The sequence below is a fragment of the Cyprinus carpio genome, chromosome A15 (genome assembly GCF_018340385.1).
Source record: "Cyprinus carpio isolate SPL01 chromosome A15, ASM1834038v1, whole genome shotgun sequence".
NCBI lineage: Eukaryota > Metazoa > Chordata > Actinopteri > Cypriniformes > Cyprinidae > Cyprinus > Cyprinus carpio.
Genome location: NC_056586.1, coordinates 21315553 through 21339346, shown reverse-complemented (window position 1 = coordinate 21339346; position 23794 = coordinate 21315553). Strand labels below are relative to the sequence as shown.

Here is a 23794-nt window from a genome sequence, read left to right as displayed (position 1 = left end):
TTAGAGTGTTGGTTTGAATGAAAATTCTCTTTGTGTCGTTGTGGTCTAGTCTGCTTTAGTCCAGTCTACTTTGATCTGTTCTATTCTGTTCCTTTTCATTCCATTTTCCCCCTAGCTTATTATTTTCTACACTGTTCTACTCTACTGTGTGTTTGTGTGTGTGTGTGTGTGTGTGTGTGTGTGTGTGTGTGTGTGGTGTGTGTGTTGTGTGTGGGTGTGTGTGTGTGCAAAATAAATATATGTATGTTCTGTTCTAATGTGTGGTTTCTTTAGTCTAGGACTTTGATATCCGTTTTTTTACGGCAACTGAAGTCCTTCTATTGTATTAAATATTTTAATCTAGGCTAAGTCTGGTCTATTAATTTTGATTCTACAATGTTTTACACTACTGTACTACCTATCCATTCTAGTCTTATTATTTCCATTCTATTGCACATGAAATATTTGCTATTCGATTTAATTAATAGGGTTTGTTATTTTTATATTGTCAGTCTAGCTCTAGTATGGGCTGTTCATCAGATCTATAATTTTCAGCTCTGTTTTTTTTTTTTTTCATTCCAGTATCTATGCTGTTTGTTATTAGTCTATTTCAGTTGCTGCATCTGGGTTTCTTCTAATCTGATCTAATTTGTATGTGATATTCTGTCCTATTCTACTCTATTCTGATCAACACATTTGGTCTGTTTTCTGCTCTGTTTTGTTTTATTATATTATACTCGTATTCCCTCCATTTATTCTAGACTGTTAATAATTTTATGTACCTACTGCAGTGACAGTCCGTTTATTCTGTTGTGTTGTATTCTATTTGTTTTGTTTTTGTTTTAGTCATCTAGTCTATTTTAAACTCTGGTTTATTTTATTCCACTCTACTACAGTTTCTTCATCTAACTGTAATCTAGATTACTTTGTTCAGTTGCCACTGAATTGAGTTCTTTCCAATCTGCTCTGTGTCTGTTTATTCTATTCATCGATCTATGTTCTATTTTATTCTTTTCTGGTCATTTCTATTTCTATTTAGGTTATAATTGTGTTTTCTATTCTATTCTATTCTATTCTATTCTATTCTATTCTATTCTATTCTATACTACTATACTGGCATTTCCCATTCTACTGCACTGAAATTCTGCATTCTAGGACTATTGTTCGCTTCTATACTGCCAGGCGTATACTATTCCATTCTATTCTATTCAGCTCTTTTTTTATTCCACTCTACTACTATTTTCTCCATCTAGGCTGGATTGGCATTTTCCGTTCTACTGAAATTCTGCATTCTATTCTATTCTATTCTATTCTATTCTGTTCTATTCTATTCTGTTCAGCTCTGGGGGTTTTTTATTCCACTCTACTACTTTTTTCTCCATCTAGGCTTGGTTTGGCATTTTCGGTCTACTGCACTGAAATTCTGCATTCTATTCTATTCTATTCTATTTTCTATTCTAATTCCGCTCTGGGGGTTTATTCATTCACTCTACTACTTTTTTCTCCATCTAGGCTGGATTGGTGTATTCAGTTGTACTGCGTTGTTCTTGAATTCTCTTCTATTCTCTAGGGAGTTGTCTGAGCTGTGTTCGATGTCAGGCCTTTTATTGAGGTAACACGGTTCATCAGCTGCAGTTCTAGTAAACGAGACGATGTGTAAAATGACGAGAACATGCCTGTATGACTTGTCCTTGAATTAGCACCGTTCTCCTGGGCTTGAGCTCTTCAGGGACTGAATCTCAGCTCAGACTTCAGGTGAGGGCAGTAGGCGATGCTAGGCTGTCGTTGGTGTGTGTCCGTGTGTGAGAGAGAGAGAGAGAGAGAGAGAATGGCAGCAGACGGTACTTAATGCGTGTTACTTCCTCATCTCATTGTAGGGAAGTAATCAACGTGTGTGTAGAGACGCTCTCAGGGGCGGCGCTTATGCATGTTTTTATTTCAATATTCTTAGTTTTTTGCCACAGTGCACTAACTGTGCTCACACATGCCGTGTTGGCAAAGGTGTTTAACCTATGAGTAACCTCATACATGCTCAGTAGGGTTCGAACACGCCAGGTGCATGTCGCCACGTGTCCCCCATGGGTTACTAAGACACTTGTGACCTTGCTTAACACTGATGACACACACACCCCACACACACACACACATGCACTGTAGCTGCTGTACCCAGTCTGATGAGACGTGAAGGTCTTGAAATACAGCTTGCTCTGAGGAATTCACTTTGAAGCCAGATTTGCTGAAAATCAAGAAGCTGTTTCAGTGCTCATTGTTACAGATTTACATTCACGGAGTCTCAAGGTTGAGTGTGTAAGTGCAGCGTGTATGATTTCTCAACTCATGTAGCCTGTGGTTGAGGCGTGAATGGTGTTGCTTTAATAAGTGATCAGATGTACCTGCGGGACCAGAAAACAGATTGACATAGGAATCCACAGATTGCCACACTGATGGAGAACACCCAGCCATATTTCAGACAGAAGATAATGGTCTTGGCATGCCATAGCTACAACAAGAACACCTTAGCAACAACCTTGAGTTAAAGGGGCCAAATTCCTAGCACCATTTGCCCCAGAAAATGTCAAAGTCCTTTTTTTATTTTGTATTATTAGGTTTTTTTTTTATTTTTTTTTGCTTTGTGTGACTTTGTGTATCTGACTCGTTATTAATTTGTAGTGTATGACTTTACTTATTAAAAAGAGAGAATTGTTGCATTGGATATTTGTTTTTTTTACCAATATTGCATGATTGTGATTGATATTGGTTTTTTGTACAGATGTTGCTTGGATTTTTTTCTAAAACTGAATTTTGTAAGATGGCCCTATATAACATTTTCGTTAATTGAAAATGAAGTAAAATACATTTAAACTGAAATTTAAAATATTTTCAGCTAGGTTCCGACGAAAAAATTGTGTAAACTTGTAAAACGCTAAAATACCATAAAACTAAAACTGAAAAATAAAAATACAAAATAAAAGCTATATCGACTTTTTTTTTAAGAAACTAAAAACATGACAAAATACACTTAAAACTGAAAATATAAAAATAAGAACTCAATTTAAAATATAAATAAAAAATATAATAGTATATCTCCACTATAAAATATTCAGTTGATTTAAAGAATTCTTTATGGAGCTGTGTGTATAACAACAATGTTTAGTCTTATTGTCTAAGCTGATATTGTTATAGAAATGTTTGTCTTATTTATTATAATTATTCAAGTGTAGGCGTTAGCTCTGCGCAGTTCACGTATAGACTGATCCAAACTCTACCTATAGGATACAACGGCCTATCACAGCATCCATATATAAGGCTCCTTCAGTATTATCAGCAAGCTAATTACCGTTCCTCCATCACCAGCGGCCTCCTTCGGCAGTCAAGTCAAGTCACATTATTGATATAGGGCTTTAAACCACAAAGATTGTGTCAACGCAATGAACACAATAATTAGGGAAACAGTCTGTTTGTCAATAATGACAGTCAGGATTCGACCTTCTGATTCCCCTTTGAATCAGACTAGAATTCTAAAATGATACATTAAATTGGTGAACACATAACGATATCTTCTGTGCAATACCAACCAACTTAAATTTGAATTGCTTTTACATTTATGCATTTAGCCAGATAAGCATCCAAAGACCCTTAAGAAGCCATCCAAAGCCACTTACAAAAGAGGAACAAAAGCTATTTGTCACAAAGACAACAATATTCATAATATACTGTACAATGCCAGGTTTATTAGACAATGAGATTAGGAAGTAAAGATTGTTGTTGTCATTGAAATGAAACCGTTAGAGTATAAGTTTAAAGATTGTTTAGTTTTTGATTTGTTTTTTTTTTTTTTTTTTGTTAGGTGTTGTTGAGGGCAGCGACGTGTTGTTTAATTAATGAAGAGGATCTCTATTCATTCAAGAGATGGGATGGCTAGATCTTCACTTCACGGTAAAAAAAAAAAATCTGTTATCAAAATATAAAAATACATTTGCCAAGCCTCTAAAACAAATGCAAAAACAAAATGATTTTTCAGAGTTGTTTATAAAACAGATTATTGAAGTATTTCAGTCTTTCTACTTTAAAAAACTTGCTGTTTTAAAAATTTACTAGCACTTTCTGAGTGAAAATTGTTCCTATATCAAATTTACATGTAGACCTCATGGGATCCTGATTAATGTTAATGCTAACCAATAGTCAAATATCTATTTACTTTATTTTAAACTGCTGTTGTAGGTGATGCACCATTTTATAACCTTGTCAATAGTTAGAATACATTAATTTTGTGTTTTATGTGATGTACCATTTTATAACCTTGTCAATATATCCAGTATCTATTTAGGTTATTTTAAGATGATGCTGTAGGTGATGCACTTTTTTTTTTTTTTTCAAACCTTGCCAATATTAACATGCTGATCGTTAATGTCAATCAATAGTCAAACATTGGTTTAGTTTATTTTAGGCTGCTGTTGTAGGTGATGCACCTTTATATAACCTTGTCAATAGTTAAAAAGCATTAATTTCAGGCATGTTAATGTTAACCAATGTTGAAGGTTGCTGCTGTTTTAAGTGATGCACCTTTTTTTAAAACCTTGTCTATAATTAATACCGTAATTTAATACTGGTTAATGTTACTCAATAGTCCAATACTTATTAAGTTATTTTAGGCTGCTGTTGTAGGTGATGCACCTTTTTAAATCCTTCTCAACAATATTGAATTAAGCTACAGAAACTTAAGCTTTGTCCTCTTAATAACAAGTTTAATTTTTTTTTTCACAAAACAAAACTTGCATTATCATTGCATTTATTATACGGCATTACACTACAGGTGAACAGGGGAAAAAATATATATACATTTAATAACAAGTTTAATAACTTTCTAGTTGATTGGTAGGTGATGTACTTTTTTATAACCTTGTCAGTAGTTAAAATACTGATTAATGTTAACCAATAGTAAAAAATTGTTTAATTTAGGTTACTGTTGAAGGTTTTTAAAACCTTCTCAATAGTTAATGGAGTAATTTAATGCTGATTAATGGTAGTGTAATAAAAGTTACTGGCGAGTGAATGGCAAAATAACAATAGATTTGAAAATGAAACGTCTCCATTGAGATGCTGTATTGTTCTCAGGTCTTTTGGTCTCCACAAAGATCACAAAACCTGACCCACACACACACACTGTGAATACAAGAGATCACAGCTCACTAGATCTTCACGGTAAACATACACACACGCTTTCATTGCATGTGGCGAGTCCTTTGTGTCGTACTGATTGACAGCATGATGGTGACCTGGATTATTCCTCGTGGTATTATGCAGCATTCGGGTCACTGACCTCCGTGTTGTGTTTTGTGTGTATGTTCAGGTATCTCACAGGTGGTCAAAGATGCATGTGACGAAAGCCCACGGGCGATGGCGCATGGCCGCGTGGGACTCACCTGATCGATGGAAGGGCTGGTGTAAACCCACTGACACACCCATCGCCCTCGAGTCACACCTCACTTCATACTCACATCTGACCGAGGGCGAGCAGGAGGCGCGGTTCGCTGCAGGTCAGTGACGGCTAGAGATCTGCTCCTTATTTAATCAGTTCCTGTAGTGTAGGCATGTCACCATATCAAAAGCTTTAATTATGGTATATTGTATTGAATTAAGTTACAGAAACTGAAGTTTTGTCCTCTTAATAATAAGTTTTTTTGTTTTAGAAACTGAAGTTTTATCTTTATGCTTTTGTTGTATTTAATTGTAAGGAAAGACAATACAGGTGAATATTGTAAAAATGAAACACATACCACCAGACTTACCCAGTTGATTGATTATGTTAAAGAATAGCAAACATTCTTTGTTTTACAAGTTTTCTCAAATTTTGTGTTTAAATACGCAAAAGAGGCATCATCTGAATAAATTTGCACTAATTTGCGTATATTTCCAGAGAATAAATCTGAACATTGGATAAAGCCAGGTTCAAAATTCCTGTTTTAATTTGTTGACACATTAGAGTTAAAGGTTTTTACTGTGGGGATTTTGGATTTCTCTTTTTATGTCTGAATAAATCAGAAAATGCTGTCAACGGACAGAAAAAACACAATTTTACTATGTTTTATGAGTAAAATGTTCTATAAATTAGTGTGAATGATATATAAACAAACCCTTCAGTAAAATTCTTCAGAATATAGATATGAATAAAATTGCTAAGTTTGGTGTTTGTAAGTGCTGCTGGAGTTGAGAAACAAACTCATTTTGAGTAAACGGCCTTTAAAGATATATATTGCAATTGAAATCTACAAACGCAAATGGATAAAGTATAATTATAAAACCATGCAAATGATATATGAACAAACCCCTCAGTAAAAACTTTCAGAATATAGAGGTGAATAAAACTCTAAGTCTTGATGTTTGTAAGTGCTGCTGAAGTGGAGAAAAAACTTTTAAAAATATGGGATGTAGCTGAAATCTACAGACGCAAATAAATAAAGTGCAATAATATAAACATGTGTATTTGTGATTTCCACTAGTCAGAAAAAGGATGTTTTGAAAAGCCAAAAGCCCAAAATCACAAAATTGACCAGTGCTTGAAAAAAGGAAAAAACACATGTTGTTTCAAACAGAATGTTCTGCAAAAAAAAAAAAAAAAAAAAAAAACGAAAAAGCCAAAAAACAACTATAAAATATAATAATAAATAATAAGGAATTTTTTATTTTTTTTAATCTTGCATGTTCTAGTCCAGATTTAAATGTAAAAATGTTTACGTTTTAATAAATGTGGGAAAATTAATATAAAGTATTTGTTTGATTAAACACCATAGTGAATCTAAGAATCTGAACGATTGCTTGACGTGTGTGTGTGTGTGTGTGTGTGTGTATATACTGTTTTACTTCCTTTCTTCTCTGTGCATCCCAATTTGCATACTTGTGCACTATTCCGCACATTTTATTTATTTTTTATTTTTCTTATGAATAGTGTGAGCAGTGCTTTCACACTGAAAATCCAAAAAGAGAACGTGCACTATAAATACAGGATGCACTTAAATAGCTGAAAAACAAAGTGTGGGACATTTTAAAATGTATATTTTATTTTGTATGCTTTTGCATCTACTGATCTTTTAATTGTTTTGTTTTGCTTTATTTTATTTATTTTTTTATTTAATTTTACTTGATTTTATTTTAAAGTAATCAAACCAGCAATTTGACCTTATCAGGTTTTCCATCCATGCATTTTTCGTTGTGTATAAAGATATATAATATATATGAAGGTTACTTTCTGTTGCTCTTGGTGTGACGAAGCGTTTTTCCTGCAAAGGCACAACAATTTATGGGCCAAACCTGAGAAGAATTCATTCACCCCTCTCTCTCTCTCTCTCTCTCTCTCGGGATTGCCCTTTTCACAAAGTGACGAAGTATTCATGTCATTTTGTTTGTGTGTGAGGATTGTTCACTTACAGCTGAGGTTTGTGAATGTCCTTGTGAATGTACGCGTGTGTGTGAGTGTGTTCTCCGTCCTGCAAAAACACACACTCAGTGGATAAAATTGAACTCTAGGAAATTTGCCAAAACTTGCTGTGTGTGAGTGTGTTTGCTGATCAAGCCCTCAGCGAAGGGTAAAAGATGAATGGAAGGATAAATCTATGAATTAATGCCAGCAAAGTTGCTGAGAGCAACAGAGACTCAGTCTATATTCAAAACATTGATCTGTTAGTTTGAGAAGCCAGACATGTCAACCTCTGAGTCAACCAATGATATGAGTTTGGAGGTGGGACTATCTGTTTGACTGACCAATGACAGATTGAGGAAGGGTTTTAATACTCTGGTTATTTTTGCACCCAATTTTCTTTTCATTAAATTTACTAATAGCTAATTTCCATACTGGTTCATGCTGCTTTAATGCTGATCATTCAGGTATTTTGGGTACAGCTGGTTGAGCAAAGTTATAGTTTTACTTCTCTTTTTTTTCAATTGTATTATTTTCATATTCATCATTTTATTTATTATATATATATATATATATATATATATATATAGCAATTGCACCTATTGATGTTTAACTTCTTTATTGTACTATTTTATTTTATTTTGCATCTATTTTGATTGTTTATTTCTTAGCTTGCAGTATTTCTACTTCAATTTTATTGTTAATATTTTGCAATTTCTCACTGTACGCAGATATGCTGCAAGTGCTTCTGAGTTAAATAAAACTAAAATTGTGTTCTGTCAATAAAGTGAGAGACAGAGAGAGAGAGAGAGCTTTAATTAGCTAATTGGCTCTCTAACCCAATCACCACATACTGTATGCGAGCGTGTCTGAACAGAGCTCTGTGTGTGTGACTGCTGCTCATCAGTGCTGAGGTCACTTCCTGTCTCATCGAGGACATTGCTGAGTTCTAGGCTTTGTCCAATTTCAAACGACCGGTCAATCAAATGTGGCAGCCAATGAGAAAAATCAATCGTCCTGTATCCACAGCGATGCAACACACCCTCTGCTACATTTGATCAAAGACTGCAGTGTGTGATCTAGTTTAAATCTGATGCAGGTGTGAAGTATCTAATGTCATTAATTGTGTGTGTGTGTTTTTATCAGGAGTGGCAGAGCAGTTTGCCATCGCGGAGGCAAAGCTTCGTGCCTGGTCTTCAGTGGATGGTGACGAGTCTAATGATGATTCTTATGATGAAGATTTTCTACCTGCAAATGAGCCTGTTACACAGAGCACAGGTAGCAGTTTCTCACCCTAAATTATTTCAATAATATTGTAACTTATAATTTGTTATAATAAATTTTAATTATAATACTAGAAATTATGATATAAATTATTTGTATTATATTATAATAGTCATATATTTGTAAAATAATTTATTTTATTTTTTAATTATTTTATTTTTTATAAAATTTTAGTCAGTCATTTATTTGTTTTAAATGAAATTGTTTAATCTGTGAATATATATATAATATATAATATAATATATAGCAAAAAAAATCAGAGAAAAAATAATTAAAATGTTTCACATACAAATGTAATTTTTATTATTATTATAGTTTAGTTATAGGTATGCGACATAACACATTCTTCTCAGAACATTATTTTTGCGTCCGCAGATAGATATGTTTGCAGCTTCTCTGTATATTTGTTTTTCTTCCATCCTTGTATCTGTTTTTCGTTTTCTCTCCCCATCAAACTAATCACAGAAATGCTGCACAGACGTTACTGTCCTAGTGCCCTACTTTCATTCAGAAAACATCTCGCTCTGTCTCTCTCTCCCTCGTTTTGCTCTCCGCCGCTATTTGATATCCCAGCATTCATTTCTCCTGCAAGTTTAATGTGTTCTGCTGCGGCAGACTGTAGAGAGTGAAGGGAATGAAGTTTCTCCTCTCTTGTGCAGCTAGAGTTTACAGCGTGTTCTAATCAGACGCGCTTCTAGCGCCAGTGAACTGTTGAAGGCCAAACACTGCAGCGGCCGCCGGTCAGACAATCAGGACATATCTGATCTTTAATATATAACCTCTATCTTAAAATAAATGCAACAAAATTGTGGCCAATTAATGTACATCATATGCATAAATAATATATTTGTTTTAGTGAATAATGTTTTTGTCCTGTCTTTTGTCTGTCTGTCGATAAACAAAAATAAGTACATGAAATTTTACAAAAGTATAGAAATTTTATATACATTTTTATATTTATATTTAATTTTTTTATGTATTTTATACACGTCCTATAATTTGCCATAGCAAAATTTGTGAACAAAGTACATGAAATTTTATATAGATATAATTTTTATATTTTATTTATATATTCTCAGATTACACTTATCTAATTTTAAGCCTAGCTATAACACTTAATGTGGTTGAAACAAGAAAAAAAAACATTCGCCAGTTGGGTGAGGGAAAAAAAAAAACACTAAAAATAGATTATCTGTCTTACTGTGTTGCTTCCCATGTACATTTATCTTGTTTTTCAGTAAAAGTATTAATAAACATCCTTAACGATATTGATTGAAGTATTGATTTGTTGCAGCGCTGTGATAACGCACTTGTGGTCTCCTCTCAGATCTGTCCACGTATCCTCATTACCTGCGGGATCTCTTGCACACTCAGGTGTGTCAGGCTCACCTGCGGGGGCGTGGCCTGTGTGAGGCAGAGAGCGGCGTGGGTGCTGACCTTTCACCTCCCATGGGGTCGCCGTTGGACACGCTCTGCTCCAGCACGTGCAGTTTGGACGAGAGACACCCGTTGCTTCGGGATCTTGGGCGTCACACAGATGCACCCTCCGCCGACCTCACCGCCAAGATCCTCAGCGCTCTTCAGGGAGGGGAGGAGCTACTGTTAGCCCGCCTACACAGGGCGGGGCACAGGCGAGGCCACTCCCCCTGTTGCTTGGAATTTTTTTCCGAGACATTCGAAGACGAGGACATGCCTTGTAAGGACTGTGGAGGCGGAGTCTGCCTCCCGCCGGAATATTCCACGCGCAGAAAGGAGTCCGACGTGGCTTCATCCGGCGTCGTTTCGCTCGACGAGGGAGAAGAGCGAGAAGAACAGTGACGCCTCTCAGCCATACGAGCATGTTTATTTCGGACTCTGTCCACTAATTTGCATTCGGACTCCGCCCATTGATTTGCATTCGGACTCCGCCCATTGATTTGCATTCGGACTCCGCCCACTGATTTGCATTTCGGACTCCGCTCACTTATTTGCATTTTGGGCGCCAGTTGCTCTCGTTTTAATTCTGTGTTTGCGAAAACACTGAAACTTTCGTTCTCAGGCTAACGTAAAAAAATGCATCTTGACGAATTAAACGGAGGAACGCAAGACTGACGTCGACCGCATTATCACGCATGTGTCGCGAGTCCCGAACTGAACGTAAAGTCCTAAGTGTTTGGATCTGGACTCCAGTCGTTTAGCACGGTTTGTGGATTTGGCTGTTGTGTAACCCTGCTCCTCGTGTGACGTCAGGCCCCATTGCATTCTGGGTCTTGATCACATGACGCCTGTTCCCTGGTCCCCGGTTGGCATGGCTTGCTGATTACGTCAAAACTTTACAAAGTGACGTGCGAATGCCGAATGTTTACGTTTAAACCGTTATCGGTTTAAAAACATAGAATGCGTAAGAATATTGACGATCAAGTTATGCTGTTTTTCTATTATTATTATTATTATTATTATTATTATTATTATTATTATTATAAATTTTGATTATTATTAAATGGAATGTTTTAAAGCATTATCGTCCTCGGACGAACACGATGAATGTTTAGGAGTTGCTCCAGTGTTGTTGAATCGTGAATGTGGGTCAGTTTGAAGGACTTTGGGAGAGTTGCTCTATTTTTGTACATGTGGTTTTTGCGGTGAATTTGGAGTATGTGAGTAACGCCGTGGTTTGTTCACAAGATGCTTGTTTATTGCCTTCTCTCTCTCTTTCTGTCTCTGAATTATCACTGTGTGATATTGTCTACATCAGGAAAAAATAATACTAATGTCAAAACGAAAACAAATTGCCCTTTTTATTTCTCTGTCTCTTGTGTGCGCTGTAATTGCGTCCTGGTTTTGTTCTTTGCGTTCGGTAAATGTCAAGCACTCTCTGTTTTTCTACGAGGGCCGCTTTTGTTCTCCGACGTTCCAGTGTTACCATGGTGATCCACTGAGAAATTATGGAGAACTCATACAGGTTTGGAACAACATGAGGACGAGTTAAAGATGACCGAATTATCATTTTTTTTGGGGGGGGGGGTCTTTTTTATTTTTGAATGATAAAATTCACACTCAAACACTTTTCTGAAAAGATGGACATGTGAGAATTAAAGATCTGGCCTCAGTTGTCTCACACTGAATGGATTCTGTTGCATTAGCTGTAAATAATGTCCAAATGCTAGACTGCACCATCTTAAGCATGCTACATCACTTCCCCCTACAGCCCAGCCACTTCCTGTCTCATCCAGTGTTTCCATAGCAACAGCAGTCGTACAGAGAGACACAGCTGCTCATTTGCAGACAAGATTATTACTGGCTAGATTTTTTGTGGGTTTTGGTTTTTGTAGTTTTGTTTTTATTGGTTTTATTTGTCTTGATTTTCATTAAACTGATTGTTGGATTTATTAGTTTTCATCGCATTTCCCATACATCACTTCTAAAGTGTTTTGTATAGGTTGTAAACAGTGAAGCTCAATTAAATACATTTTTGAACTTTATATACCAAAATATATTTCGGACGCAATTCAAAAATTTCCAGTCTTACAACATTAGCCTCCATTTGGTCTAAAAGCAAATGTGGATGGAATTATTATTATTATTATTATTATTATTATTATTATTATTATTATTATTATTATTATTATTATTTATTCATTCATTTTTCCCCCCAAAAATATACAAAACAAATTGGTATCTATAATAATAATAATAAATCTATTTTGAAACACATAGGAAATATATTTATTGGCCTTTTTGAAATAAAAAATAAAAATATATTTTTTGCTTGTTAAGAAAGCATGTAAGTGTTTGAAATGTTATCATGTTGCCACGCAGTTGCTATAGTGATCTCTGTGGTTAGAACACCATAGCAACGCACTGAAAACACCTTAGCAACCGCATTCTGTGGTCCACACGGTTATGTGAAATGTAGTGAGTGTCATTTATCATTTTTTTTTTTTTTGAAAAATGTGATTTTTTTTAAAAGCACTCTAAAATATATTTTGTCCTCCACATTTCAGTCGGCAAGAAAACAGATCACATTTGAAGAAAAGTAATGGAACATACTTACAACAATGGTATTTTTTTGAAAAAAAAATTAATTAATTATTAATTACTATGTATGCATAGTAACAATAAACTAATTAAAAAAACAAATAATAAGAAAACAAAAAAAAAAAATTAAGTTAAAGAATAATATACTGTGTGATATATATATATATATAATATATATATATATTATATATATATATATATTTATATATTTATATATTTTTATATATATATACATAATATATTTATTTATTTCGGGGCAAGATATATAATAATGTTATATATATGTCATAATAATAATAATAATAACAATATAATATATATATTATTATTATTATATACTATATATATATATAATATTATTATAACATTATTATTATATTATTTATCTTTCCCCCGAAATATAAATTGGTATATGAAGTTTGAAACTAAATATTTGGACAATACAGAAATATATAAAAATTTCAATGATATATATCTAATTTCTAATCATTTAAATGTATTATATTTATTCTTGAGTTATTATTTTTTTTTGTATTACTCTCTTTTTCCCCCCTTGTTTTCACTTTTTTTTAAATTATTTTCTGTATTTATTTTTTTACTTTAATTTTTTATTCTTTCATTTGTTTGTTTTATTTATTTATTTGCATTTCTTTCTTGTTTGGGTTCTCAATAAAATCAATTAATGTTATTTATAAAGCTTGAAAAAGAAAAGTTACAAATAATCACCATTGAAACCATGGAGACACAAACCTGCAACATTTTAAATGAACAAGTAAATAAATTATTTGTCCTTAAAAGTATTTAGTAGTTAGAAAATAGGCAAAATAATTACATTTTTATAACAAGAAAGTTGCATAAGGCACTACTCATTTGCATTTCACTTTCAGTCTCACTCTTTCTCCTTGTGTTTGTCCTTTTATCCTCTCTCTCTCTCGCTCGCACTCTGCCCCTCCCCCCTCTCTCCCCCCCCGCTCTCTCTCGTCTCTCTCTCTCTCTCTACTCTCTCTCTCTCTCTCTCGCTCTCTGTGTGTGTGGGTAATTAGTTCTTTTTAAGGTTAAACGCTATAAACAGCGTCTTGAGTTATCTGTCACTCCGCGCTCTGATTGGCCGGATGCTTCACGTGTGTGATGCACGTTTAACCGTCCCAATCACGTCGGCTGGACGGTGACCGAGTGAAGGCCCCCTTCTGCGGACAGTTTCCCGGGGCCAGAGCCGACATTGATTGTGTGTGTGTGTGTGTTAAACATGCGTTTGTCTCTTAATTAGATCCGCTCAGGGCTACTCTGGAGGTTTTGTGTTCTGGAAGTGACTCTCTCTGTGGACTGAAAGTCTCTCATTCAGCGCTTAATAGTCTCTCTTCAGTCCCTTGATAGTGAACGAACCGCACATGTTACAGACTGACTCTGAACCTTTCACTTTTGACTCCTTTCATTTTGAAGAGTATTTGACTGCTGGTCATTTTAATATCAGAGTGTTTGTTTCTGCATCTTGTTTGGTTTCTAAATAAAAGCGATTAGTGTTATTTATTAAGTTTCTGTCTGGATATCTTACTGCTTGAATGTAACGTTACAAAGGAGTCACCGCTGAGGGCAGTTAAAATATGGACCAAACCTGAAAAAATAAAACTAAAATGTAAATATTTTTACCTTATTTAGTCCTGAGTTGATTTTTGTGTTACTCTTTCCCTTTTATTTTCTGTATTTATATTTTAACTGAATTTTTCTTTTATTTATTGCATGCATTTTTTTTCTTGTTTATTGTTCCTCCACCACTGAACACCCTAAACTATGGGAGAAACAACCCTGCAAAATAAGTAAATAAACATATTACAATAGAAAGATAAAGAAATGAATATATGACTTGAATAGAACAAGAAAACTGTTATTTTTTTAATCTTAGTGTGATTCTGTGGGTGGTTCTGATAACACTGCCTTCTGCCGGGGTCTCCCGCTCGTTTGGAGAGTGAGAAGTTTTTTCCGTGTCTTATCGCTCTGGACTGTTTACTCCAGAAGTGGATTCCAAGGGGCTCTGCCTTTTATGGAGCGGTTAGAAAGAGTCCAGATATCCCACAATGCACTGTTGCAGCTTCTCTTATGACAGCAGAGAGCCCGGGCGTCCATGTCCTCCACCGTCAGTCATGGACGTCTCGTTACAAGCACGAGCTCCATCAGCTCCTTCAGCGCCGCGCCGCTCCGGCCCAGACGGCAACAGTCAGTTCAGAGGGGAATCATTCCATCAGCTCCCACCACTGTACGCCTTCAGCCGTTACCATGGTGATACACTGGACGAGTCATCCTGGGCTGAGTCCGCTGGAGGTTGCCAAGGGTAACCAAAATCTGGTATAGGTCACCATGGTTAATGGAGGGAGTCTTGGATATACGTTACCATGGTAATAAAGGTGTCTTATAGTTTATAAATGTGTCACTGAGTTGATCTAGAGTCTTTATATGGCTTACACAATGGGGATCAGAAAAATCTTATAGGTTCTGCCATGGGGATTTACAATCTTTTACTAGGTTACCATGGTGTTTTAAAATCTTTTATGGGTGACCATTGGTGATTTAATAATCTTTTATATGGTACGCATGGTGATTTCAAAATCTTTTATAGGTTGACCATGGTGATTTAGAATCTTTTATGGGTTAGCCATGGTGAGTTTAAAATAATATTATAGGTTACCAAGGTGATTCAAGAATCTTTTATGGGTGCCCATGGTGATTTATTAAAATCTTTTATAGGGTTACATGGTGACCAAGAATCTTTTATAGGTTACCATGGTGACCAAGAAATCTTTTATAGGTTACCAAGGTGATCCAGAATCTTTTTATAGGGTTTAACCATGGTTGACCAAGAATCTTTTATAGGTTTACCATGGATGACGCAAGAATCTTTTATAGGTTACCAAGGTGATCAAGAATCTTTATATAGTTACCATGGTGATTTAGAATCTTATATAGGTATACCATGGTGTTACAGAATCTTTTATAGGTTACCAGGTGACAAGAATCTTTTATAGGTTACCATGGTTGATTTAAAATCTTTTATAGGTTAACAAGGTGATCCAGGAATCCTTTTATGGGGTTACATGGTGATTTAAAATCTTTTATAGGTTACAAAGGTGATCAAATAATTTTATGGGGGACAAAAAAGATACAAATATTTTATAGGTTACCATGGTGGATCAGAAATTTTTTTAGGTTATCAAGCTGATCACGAATCTTTATTCAAGTTCCCGAACCGATTGCACATCTTTATCGGTTACCAACATGATGAAGAATTGTTTTAGGTTATCAACACATTGCGCGGTGGAGGAATTCCAATTAAACTACAAAACACTCATTAAAGTGTTTTTTAAAAAAACTACAACATGCCGCGGATATACGCGACCACCAGACAGGTAATATAAACGGATTTGAGTTGATAAATAATTCATGTCTAACCTGATGAATAAATATATAAAAATATTAAAAATATATAAGTTTATATCTGCCAGCACGGTGTAATTTATAATAATACGTCTGGGTCAATAAATTGCAGTTTTAACCAGTGACAGAATGCATTACTAAGCAGCGAATCTTGTTATGTGTTACCATGGGTGATTGAAAATCTTTCATATAGGGTTACGCATGGTGATCAAGACTTTTTTTTTTTTTTTTTTTTTTTTTTGGTTATCAATGTGTAATCATATGTTTTGTGGTGCTACTAAAGTGATCAGGAGTTTTTTTTATGGGTTTCCATGGTGATTAAGAATCTTTGATGGGTTCCGATGGTAATTAAGTGTTTTATAGGTTACCGAAGGTGGATCAAGGAATCTTTTATCAGGATTTTACCCAAGGTAATCCAGAAACTTTGTATGGGTTTCCAAGGTGATTGAGAGTCTTTAATAAGTTACAAAAGTAACCAAGTGTTTTATAGGTTACCAAGGTGATAAAGAGTCCTTTGGAGGTTACCATGGAGACCATCAGTACAACCAAGCAGAAAAGCAGGTGGACTGGAGCCTCGGCGACGACATCCAGGGTAAGTGAGGAGAGCTGATTTAAGTGCACAATGTATAGTTCCAAGATGATCCCAGATTTACTCAGTCTTGATTTGTGGCATCACCAGTAATTGTACACGGAAAAAGGGTTACCCCCTAAATACACAGCTGTACTATACCCCACGAAAACATTTTAATCCTCATCATCAAACTCGATTTATTCTTCTGCAGAATCGTTAATGCTTTGTCTGTCATGTTCTGGAGACTCAGTTTAAAAAACAAACACAGAAGAATTTCATTATTATATTATATATATTTTTGGTTGCCATTCCCCCCCAGCATTTTTTATAACTTTGTCTTGCATTCTTTTTTTTTTATGATTTTCATTAAAAAAGCATCATTTTGAACAAAGGTGTGAATTTATATGCTGTTTAAAGTTTGATGATGGCATTTATTTTCCATATACACATGTCCGTTTTTTCTGCTTCTTCTCTGTGTTTTGATGCAGAGATCCAGCGCTCTTTCAGGAGATGCGTAACAGCGCACCTGCTGCATAACAGTGAAAACACAGAAAGCTGGAAAATTCCGTCGACGGCAGGGGAAAGAGCTAACAAAAACACGGACTATTTGTGTGTGTTAACACTGGACTTGACCCATCAGCATCCAGAGCCACGCCTAACTGTTTTATAGATGATAGATTATTATTATTATATTTTTCTTTCGCCTCCCGGGGGGGGGATTCCGGTGTGTGTGGTCAGGGCGGCGGGGCGACAGCTACTTCCTGTCTGCAGATGTGAGCGGGTTCGAGCCTCATGAAGTGGTGCTGCTGGTGTATAATCAGTGTGTGGTTATTCACGCAGAGAAGGTGTGTGTGTGTGAGTCTCATGAGATCATATTTTAGTACAGCACACTGACTGCCATTTTTGGCTTTACATTCTGAAGTATGTTCACTTGTGGCAGAATAATGTGATATATATCGTAAATATGTGTGTGTGTGTCAATGAGATACTATTGTAGTTTTTATTAATATTTTGTCTTAATTTTTTATTTTTAAGTAAATTTGTGTTTTGTATTTTTTTTTACATCTATGTAGTTTTATAAATTTTTTATGTTTTCAATATAATTTTAGGTATAGTAAATTTGCTGTGCCCCTTTTGTCATTTAACTCGTTTTTTAATTTTTAAAAAAAAAAAAAAAAAAAGTCTATATAGTTTTTTTTTTCATTTTTGTTTGTTTTAATTATTTTAGTACATCAAGTTAAACTAAATTAAAAAATGAGAAAAGCAACAAGCTAAAATATATATTTTTAATTTTATTTTGCATATATTATAATTTTCGTTTTTATTCTGTCATTTAAAAAAATTTTTTTAAGAAATTATTTTTATTCATCAAGGCTGCATTAAATTTTTATTAAGTTGTTTTATAGTAATTTTTTGTTTTATAATGTTTTTTATTTAAAATGTATTATGTTATTTTTATATTTTTATTTTTATTTGAATCCTGAAAAATAAAATGCATCACGGTTCCCACAAAAATATTCACCTATTTTTTAAATAGTAAAAAATGGTTTTTTTACAGCTATTTTGAATTGTAAAAATATTTCACTGTTTTTACTCGTATTTTTGAGTCACGTAAGTGCTGAGCAGAAGAGACGTCCTCAGAAAGGTTTAAAAACAGAGTTCAGTCTAAACGCACTCGTTGTCTGTTGTTTCGGTCTCTGGTTTAGATGGCAGCTGATGGGAGTGTTGCGGGCCGCTTTTACCCATAAGTCTGTGCTGCCGGAAACAGACATGGACCCGTTATCCATTTGCGAGCAGCTCGCTGACCGCCCAGAGAGGTTGATCATCAGCGTCGGTCGCAGCAAATCCCCTCCTGACCTCTGACCTCAACACTCCAGTCGTTAATCTCTTTTTTTTTGTTTTGTCCTCGTATTTTCTTCCATTTCCTGATATTTCTTTCCTTATCACATCTCACTTTATTTTCTGGTATTGCAATATTTCAATACTGTAAATGATACTGTCCCTGCCAGTGAAGTTCACGGAGTCTGGCTCTCGATAGCAGGAGATATATGATGACATTGCCTTGCACTCCAATACACACTGCAGGGGAATGATTTTCTTGAATCATTGCAGCATGAAAAACTGATCACTTTTTAAATCTGAAACTAAATGTTTAAGCAAGTAAAATCAATTTATTTTGTTTAAAACAATTTCAAAGTGATCTTCTTTGTTCTGAATTAATATTTAGGTTTCATAAATGTGGACTTTGATTAATCAAGAGTTATAAAGTCGAAGGAATTTAATTCTACACCTTCATTCCAATGGGATTAATGCTGGTAATGCTCAGATTATATATTTTTATATATTTCATATAATGATATATTCAAATAACATTTAAAATCAATATTGAAAAAAAATGTGTAATGTTTTTTTTTTTAAATTGTTGTATGTATAAATTGAAATTTTCAAAGAATTTCTCAAATTTTTTATTAAAAAAAAAAGTATTTTTTTTTTCTTGTTTTCTAGTGCAAATAGCTAAAATTATTAAATCAAGATACATTTAATTAAGATGCCAATGCTGCAAAATTACGAAGTCTTGATTTTTTTTTTTTTTTTTTTTTGGGAGAAACACAAGTCTTTTATTTTTGTGCAGAAATATAAACGTTCTTCTGTTTTAAGAAATGGATGGATGTTGTAAAATAAGGTAAAAATCCTGAGGACGTTTTTTTTTTTTCTTTTTGCAATATCGAGTTTAATAACTTACTATATTATGTGAATTTCTAAAACCTAAAAAAAAAAATCTATGAATTTTCTAAAAAAAAAAAAATATAATAATTTAGTCATTGAGTTTTGTTTTGTGTTTGTTTTGTGTGTATTTTTTTTTGTTTTCTGATTGAATTATTTTTTTTTTTTTGAGAGACTTCATATCTTGTTATTTTGCATCTTAAAGCAAACTCACTCTATGATTTGAAGAATGGTTTATATATTTACACTGTTATTTAGTCAACTTGGATTGGATGTGAAACAAGGTTATGCAAGTAAAATGAATTTTTTTTGTTTTAGCAAAAACTTATTTCGTTTCTTAAAAACTTAGAGTATGTTATGTTGTTTTGTCAAAAAAAAAAAAAAAATGTAGGTTTAGGACTGTTTTTTTGAGCAATCTTGAGGAAATACATTTCATCAAATGGTAATTCCTCAGATTAAAAGTTCTAATAAATTTCCTACAATGATATTATAAGCCAAATAATATTTCTCATCAATATTGATAAACCCCCCCCCCCACATGTAATTTGAAATTTCAAGGAATTTATAGTTTTTTAATTAATAAAAATACAAGTAACCAACATGGTAAAGATTAATTGTCATTAATGAGAAGCTGTTGAATCAAAGCAGATACAAAAAAAAATTCTAAAAAAAAAAACTTCCAGTTTTTTGAGAAAGAAATTCTTGTTTTAAGCTTTGAAAAATTGGCTTTATTTGTTTTTTTTTTTTTTTTTAATTCTTTATTCCCAGAAAACAAGACTTAATATCTTTTTGGTTCTCGAAGTAAATGTTTCTTCGGATTTTAAGAAGTTTTAGATATACTAGGAAGAAAAAAAAAAAAAAAAGAATTAAAAGAATCTGAAGAGAAAAGATGATCATTTTCGGCAAGTGAAAACGCCAGCAGATCATTAATACCTTTAAGAAATCTTTATGGTCATCTCCTCCATATAAGTCATATATAGTTTTAATTCTTGTTACAAACAAACAAACACACACACACACAAAATATGTTCATTGCGTGTAAAATACATTATCTCCCAAATGACTGAAAATATTCAATAATATCCAAAATAAAATCACGGTTTGATCTACTTTGTTGATCACGTGAGCAGAATTGGTTAATGATATGATTCTCCAGAACAACACATTTTTAATATTACCTAAATGGGCCACAACATATTTAATAAAGCAATCATGATTTTGCTCTTTGGTCCGTTCAGAGTGTATCTTACAGTGCATTAATAAAGTCATTTCAGGAGATGATACTGGCACCATTTCTGGACACAAAACAAGAAAACGTTCTCTGAGATGCAATTAAAAGCGCTCCTCATAGCGTCAGGTCAGCGCTTCCAGGCAGCGAAGAAAAAGCTCACATATGACTGCAAAGAGATATTGTCTGCAGAAGTCAAAAACGACTTGGAAGTACAAATACAAGGCAAATACATGGCAAAAAGAAGAAAATATTTAAGTTAATATGATATTTTGAAATATAATTTACAAAAATCTGTAAATCTACCTTGAATCAATAGAAATAAGCCTCTTCTCCCAGCCCTTGAACAGATTAAAGCTTATTGAAGGGTCGTAAATCTGTCAGTTTAGAATCAGAATTAAATAAATTCAATTCAGCTCCAATTAAAATTATAAGCTGATAGAAAGCGAAACCTTTATAAATCATAAATAAAAGCCATTACAACAGTGGAATAAAATACTCTCCAGATTTCACTTTTTATGTCACTGTAGAAACATGTAATTTCGTAGAAATGCATGAATACATTTGCAGATGAATCTCGCGAGCCGCAATAAAAGCTTATTTTCCTGTCATATTTTTTAAATGTATGTTAAAACTCAAGAAAAATGCATATACATGTACTTTCTTGGGGTTTGTTTAAAGCATATTGATATATAAAAGTATTTTATGTTTAATTTAAATATTTATAATTAAATGTTGTTAAATATTTTATTTTTTTGCAGTTTTCTGTTATTATCAATGATAGAATATCATTTTAAATTCTAATTAAAAAACAAACAAATTCAAAGTCTTTTAAAATAATTTTAGTATATTATTGTGCAAATTTTTTCCTATGATATTGAAATAAAAAAAAAATCCATAAATCATCATAATGAAGCCAAAGAGAAATCTATTTTTGACTAAAATGAAATGTATCTTTTGAAACTGGTAGAAATTTTACATTAAAATATATTGATATACTTAATTTATACAGCATAGTTGTTTTTATTTTTATCTACTTTAAAATAATGATTTTCATTTAAATTCTCATTACAAAACAAATAAAATAAAGAGGCAAAAATTGGCAATGAAATTTGAAATGAAAATTCATTATATTTAGACTAAATATATATTTAAATAATTTAAATTTGTATTATTTTTTTTTTTTTTAATTCCCCATTATTCTCAGTGATGGTGTTTATTTATTTAAATTTGCATTAAAAAAAATAATATGCATTAATTGCATTTAAGTAAAATGCATTTAATTGCATTAAAGAAATAATAATTTTTTTGTTGTTGTTGTTGTTTTGTTTTTGTTGCAATAAGAATATAAATGAAAATCATAATCAAAATATAGTAGTAAAAAAATTATTTTGCCTGGAGAAAATGCATCCCACTTTTTGGTCCATTAAGATTTCTTGCATTAAATTTAATATTGATAAACTTTATTTATATACAACATTTGTATGTTGTTTTTGTATTTTTCATTATTCTTAATTATGAATTTCATTTATATTCTCAATAAAAAAAAGTATAGTTCAAGTAAAAAAAGTAAAATCAGGAGGAATAAAATACTGAAAATATATATAAAACAATACACATAACATATGCATAGGTAAAACATTAAGACACATTATTGTAATATGAATTTAGAGAAAAATATAATATTTTTTCAAATCCCATTTCACAATGTAAAAAACAGGACAAACAAACAAACTTAGTGTTCAAATGGCTCAAAATGAATGATTTTAAATATGACCTTGACGAGTTCTTGACAAGTTTTGTGAAATTCATCATCAGTCATCACAGACATTTTTAAAAACAAAAAGGTCCCGCCAAAGATCCAACAACAGAGAGAAAGAAAGAGACAGAAAGAGAGATTTTACTGTCTGATGTGTGTGTTTTCCTGCAGCTTTACGCCCAAGTGCTAAACCGATCAAAAAGAACATCACGTTCTCCTCGATCAGTGGAAACATCAGTGGGAAGGACTGACATCCGATTTCCCAAAATATCAAAAAAGAGTGGTTACTTCAAAGCAAAACATGTTTAAAATTCTCCAAAACCTCACCATTAGTTTCTTCACGCCGGTAGGCTTTACTGTCCAGTCTGAAATGTTGTTGTGCTGGTGACTGTGATTGATTTGAAATCATGAGTCCTCAGTGCAAACGATGCAAAAACCAATGGTAGCCGCGAAGTAAAAATACAAGGCGCGTTAGTGTCGTTTAACCAGAAAGCAATAAAAATTACATCCTTACATAAGAGTCTGATTAAACATCATCAGGCATTGACCAGATAGCACATTTGAGTGGTTTTTGGCTTCAAGCGGTGGCCGAATCTCGTGCTGGAGATTCAATAGAGCCAAAAAAAAAAAAAAAAACTCAGAAAGAGGTTTGAAAAAACTGCATACTATGTAGAAAAGAAAATCCCGCTCCCACTCCGTCCTCCATCTCTGCATCGAAATATTTCTCTCGGCACTCCTCGTCATACAGATCGCTGTATATGAGGGGAATATAATGCCCAATACGAAAAAACACAGACGAACAGCTCTGACAGTCAATTGCGAAAAAAAGTCATAATTGCGAGAAAAAAGTCAATTGCGAAAAGTCATATTTGTGAGAAGTCATAATTGCAAAAAAAACAGTCAATTGAGAAAAAGTCAATGCGGAAAAAAGTAATAATTGCGAGAAAAAAAGTCATAATTGCAAGAAAAAAGTCATAATTGCGAGAAAAAAAAGTCATAATTGCGAGAAAAAAAGTCATAATTGCGAGAAAACATTCAATTGAGAAAAAAGTCATAATTGCGAGAAAAAAAGTCATAATTGCGAGAAAACATTCAATTGAGAAACCCACAATTCTGAGAAAGAAGTCATAATTGCAAGATAAAAAGTAATTATTGATTGCGAGAAAAAAAGTCATAATTGTGAGAAAACATTCAATTGAGAAAAGTCATAATTGCAAGAAAAAAAATTATAATTGCGAGAAAACAGTCAACTGAGAAAAAAGACATAATTGCGAGAAAAAGTCATAATTGCGAGAAAACATTCAATTGAGAAAAAAGTCATAATTGCAAGAAAAAAAAGTCATAATTGCGAGAAAAAAGTCATAATTGCGAGAAAAAAATTGCAAGAAAAAA

The 23794-nt window shown here is 33.3% G+C and overlaps 1 protein-coding gene across 1 annotated transcript; it reads left to right on the top strand.

Moving 5' to 3' along the window:
• Positions 1–5346: 5346 nt before the first annotated feature.
• On the top strand, positions 5347–10950 carry LOC122147734 (protein FAM131A-like). Its single transcript, XM_042771536.1, has 3 exons — positions 5347–5516; positions 8540–8671; positions 10005–10950. The coding sequence occupies exons 1-3, from the start codon at positions 5351–5353 to the stop codon at positions 10493–10495; spliced, it is 789 nt and encodes a 262-aa protein (XP_042627470.1). The 5' UTR covers positions 5347–5350; the 3' UTR covers positions 10496–10950.
• The last annotated feature ends 12844 nt before the right edge of the window (positions 10951–23794 follow it).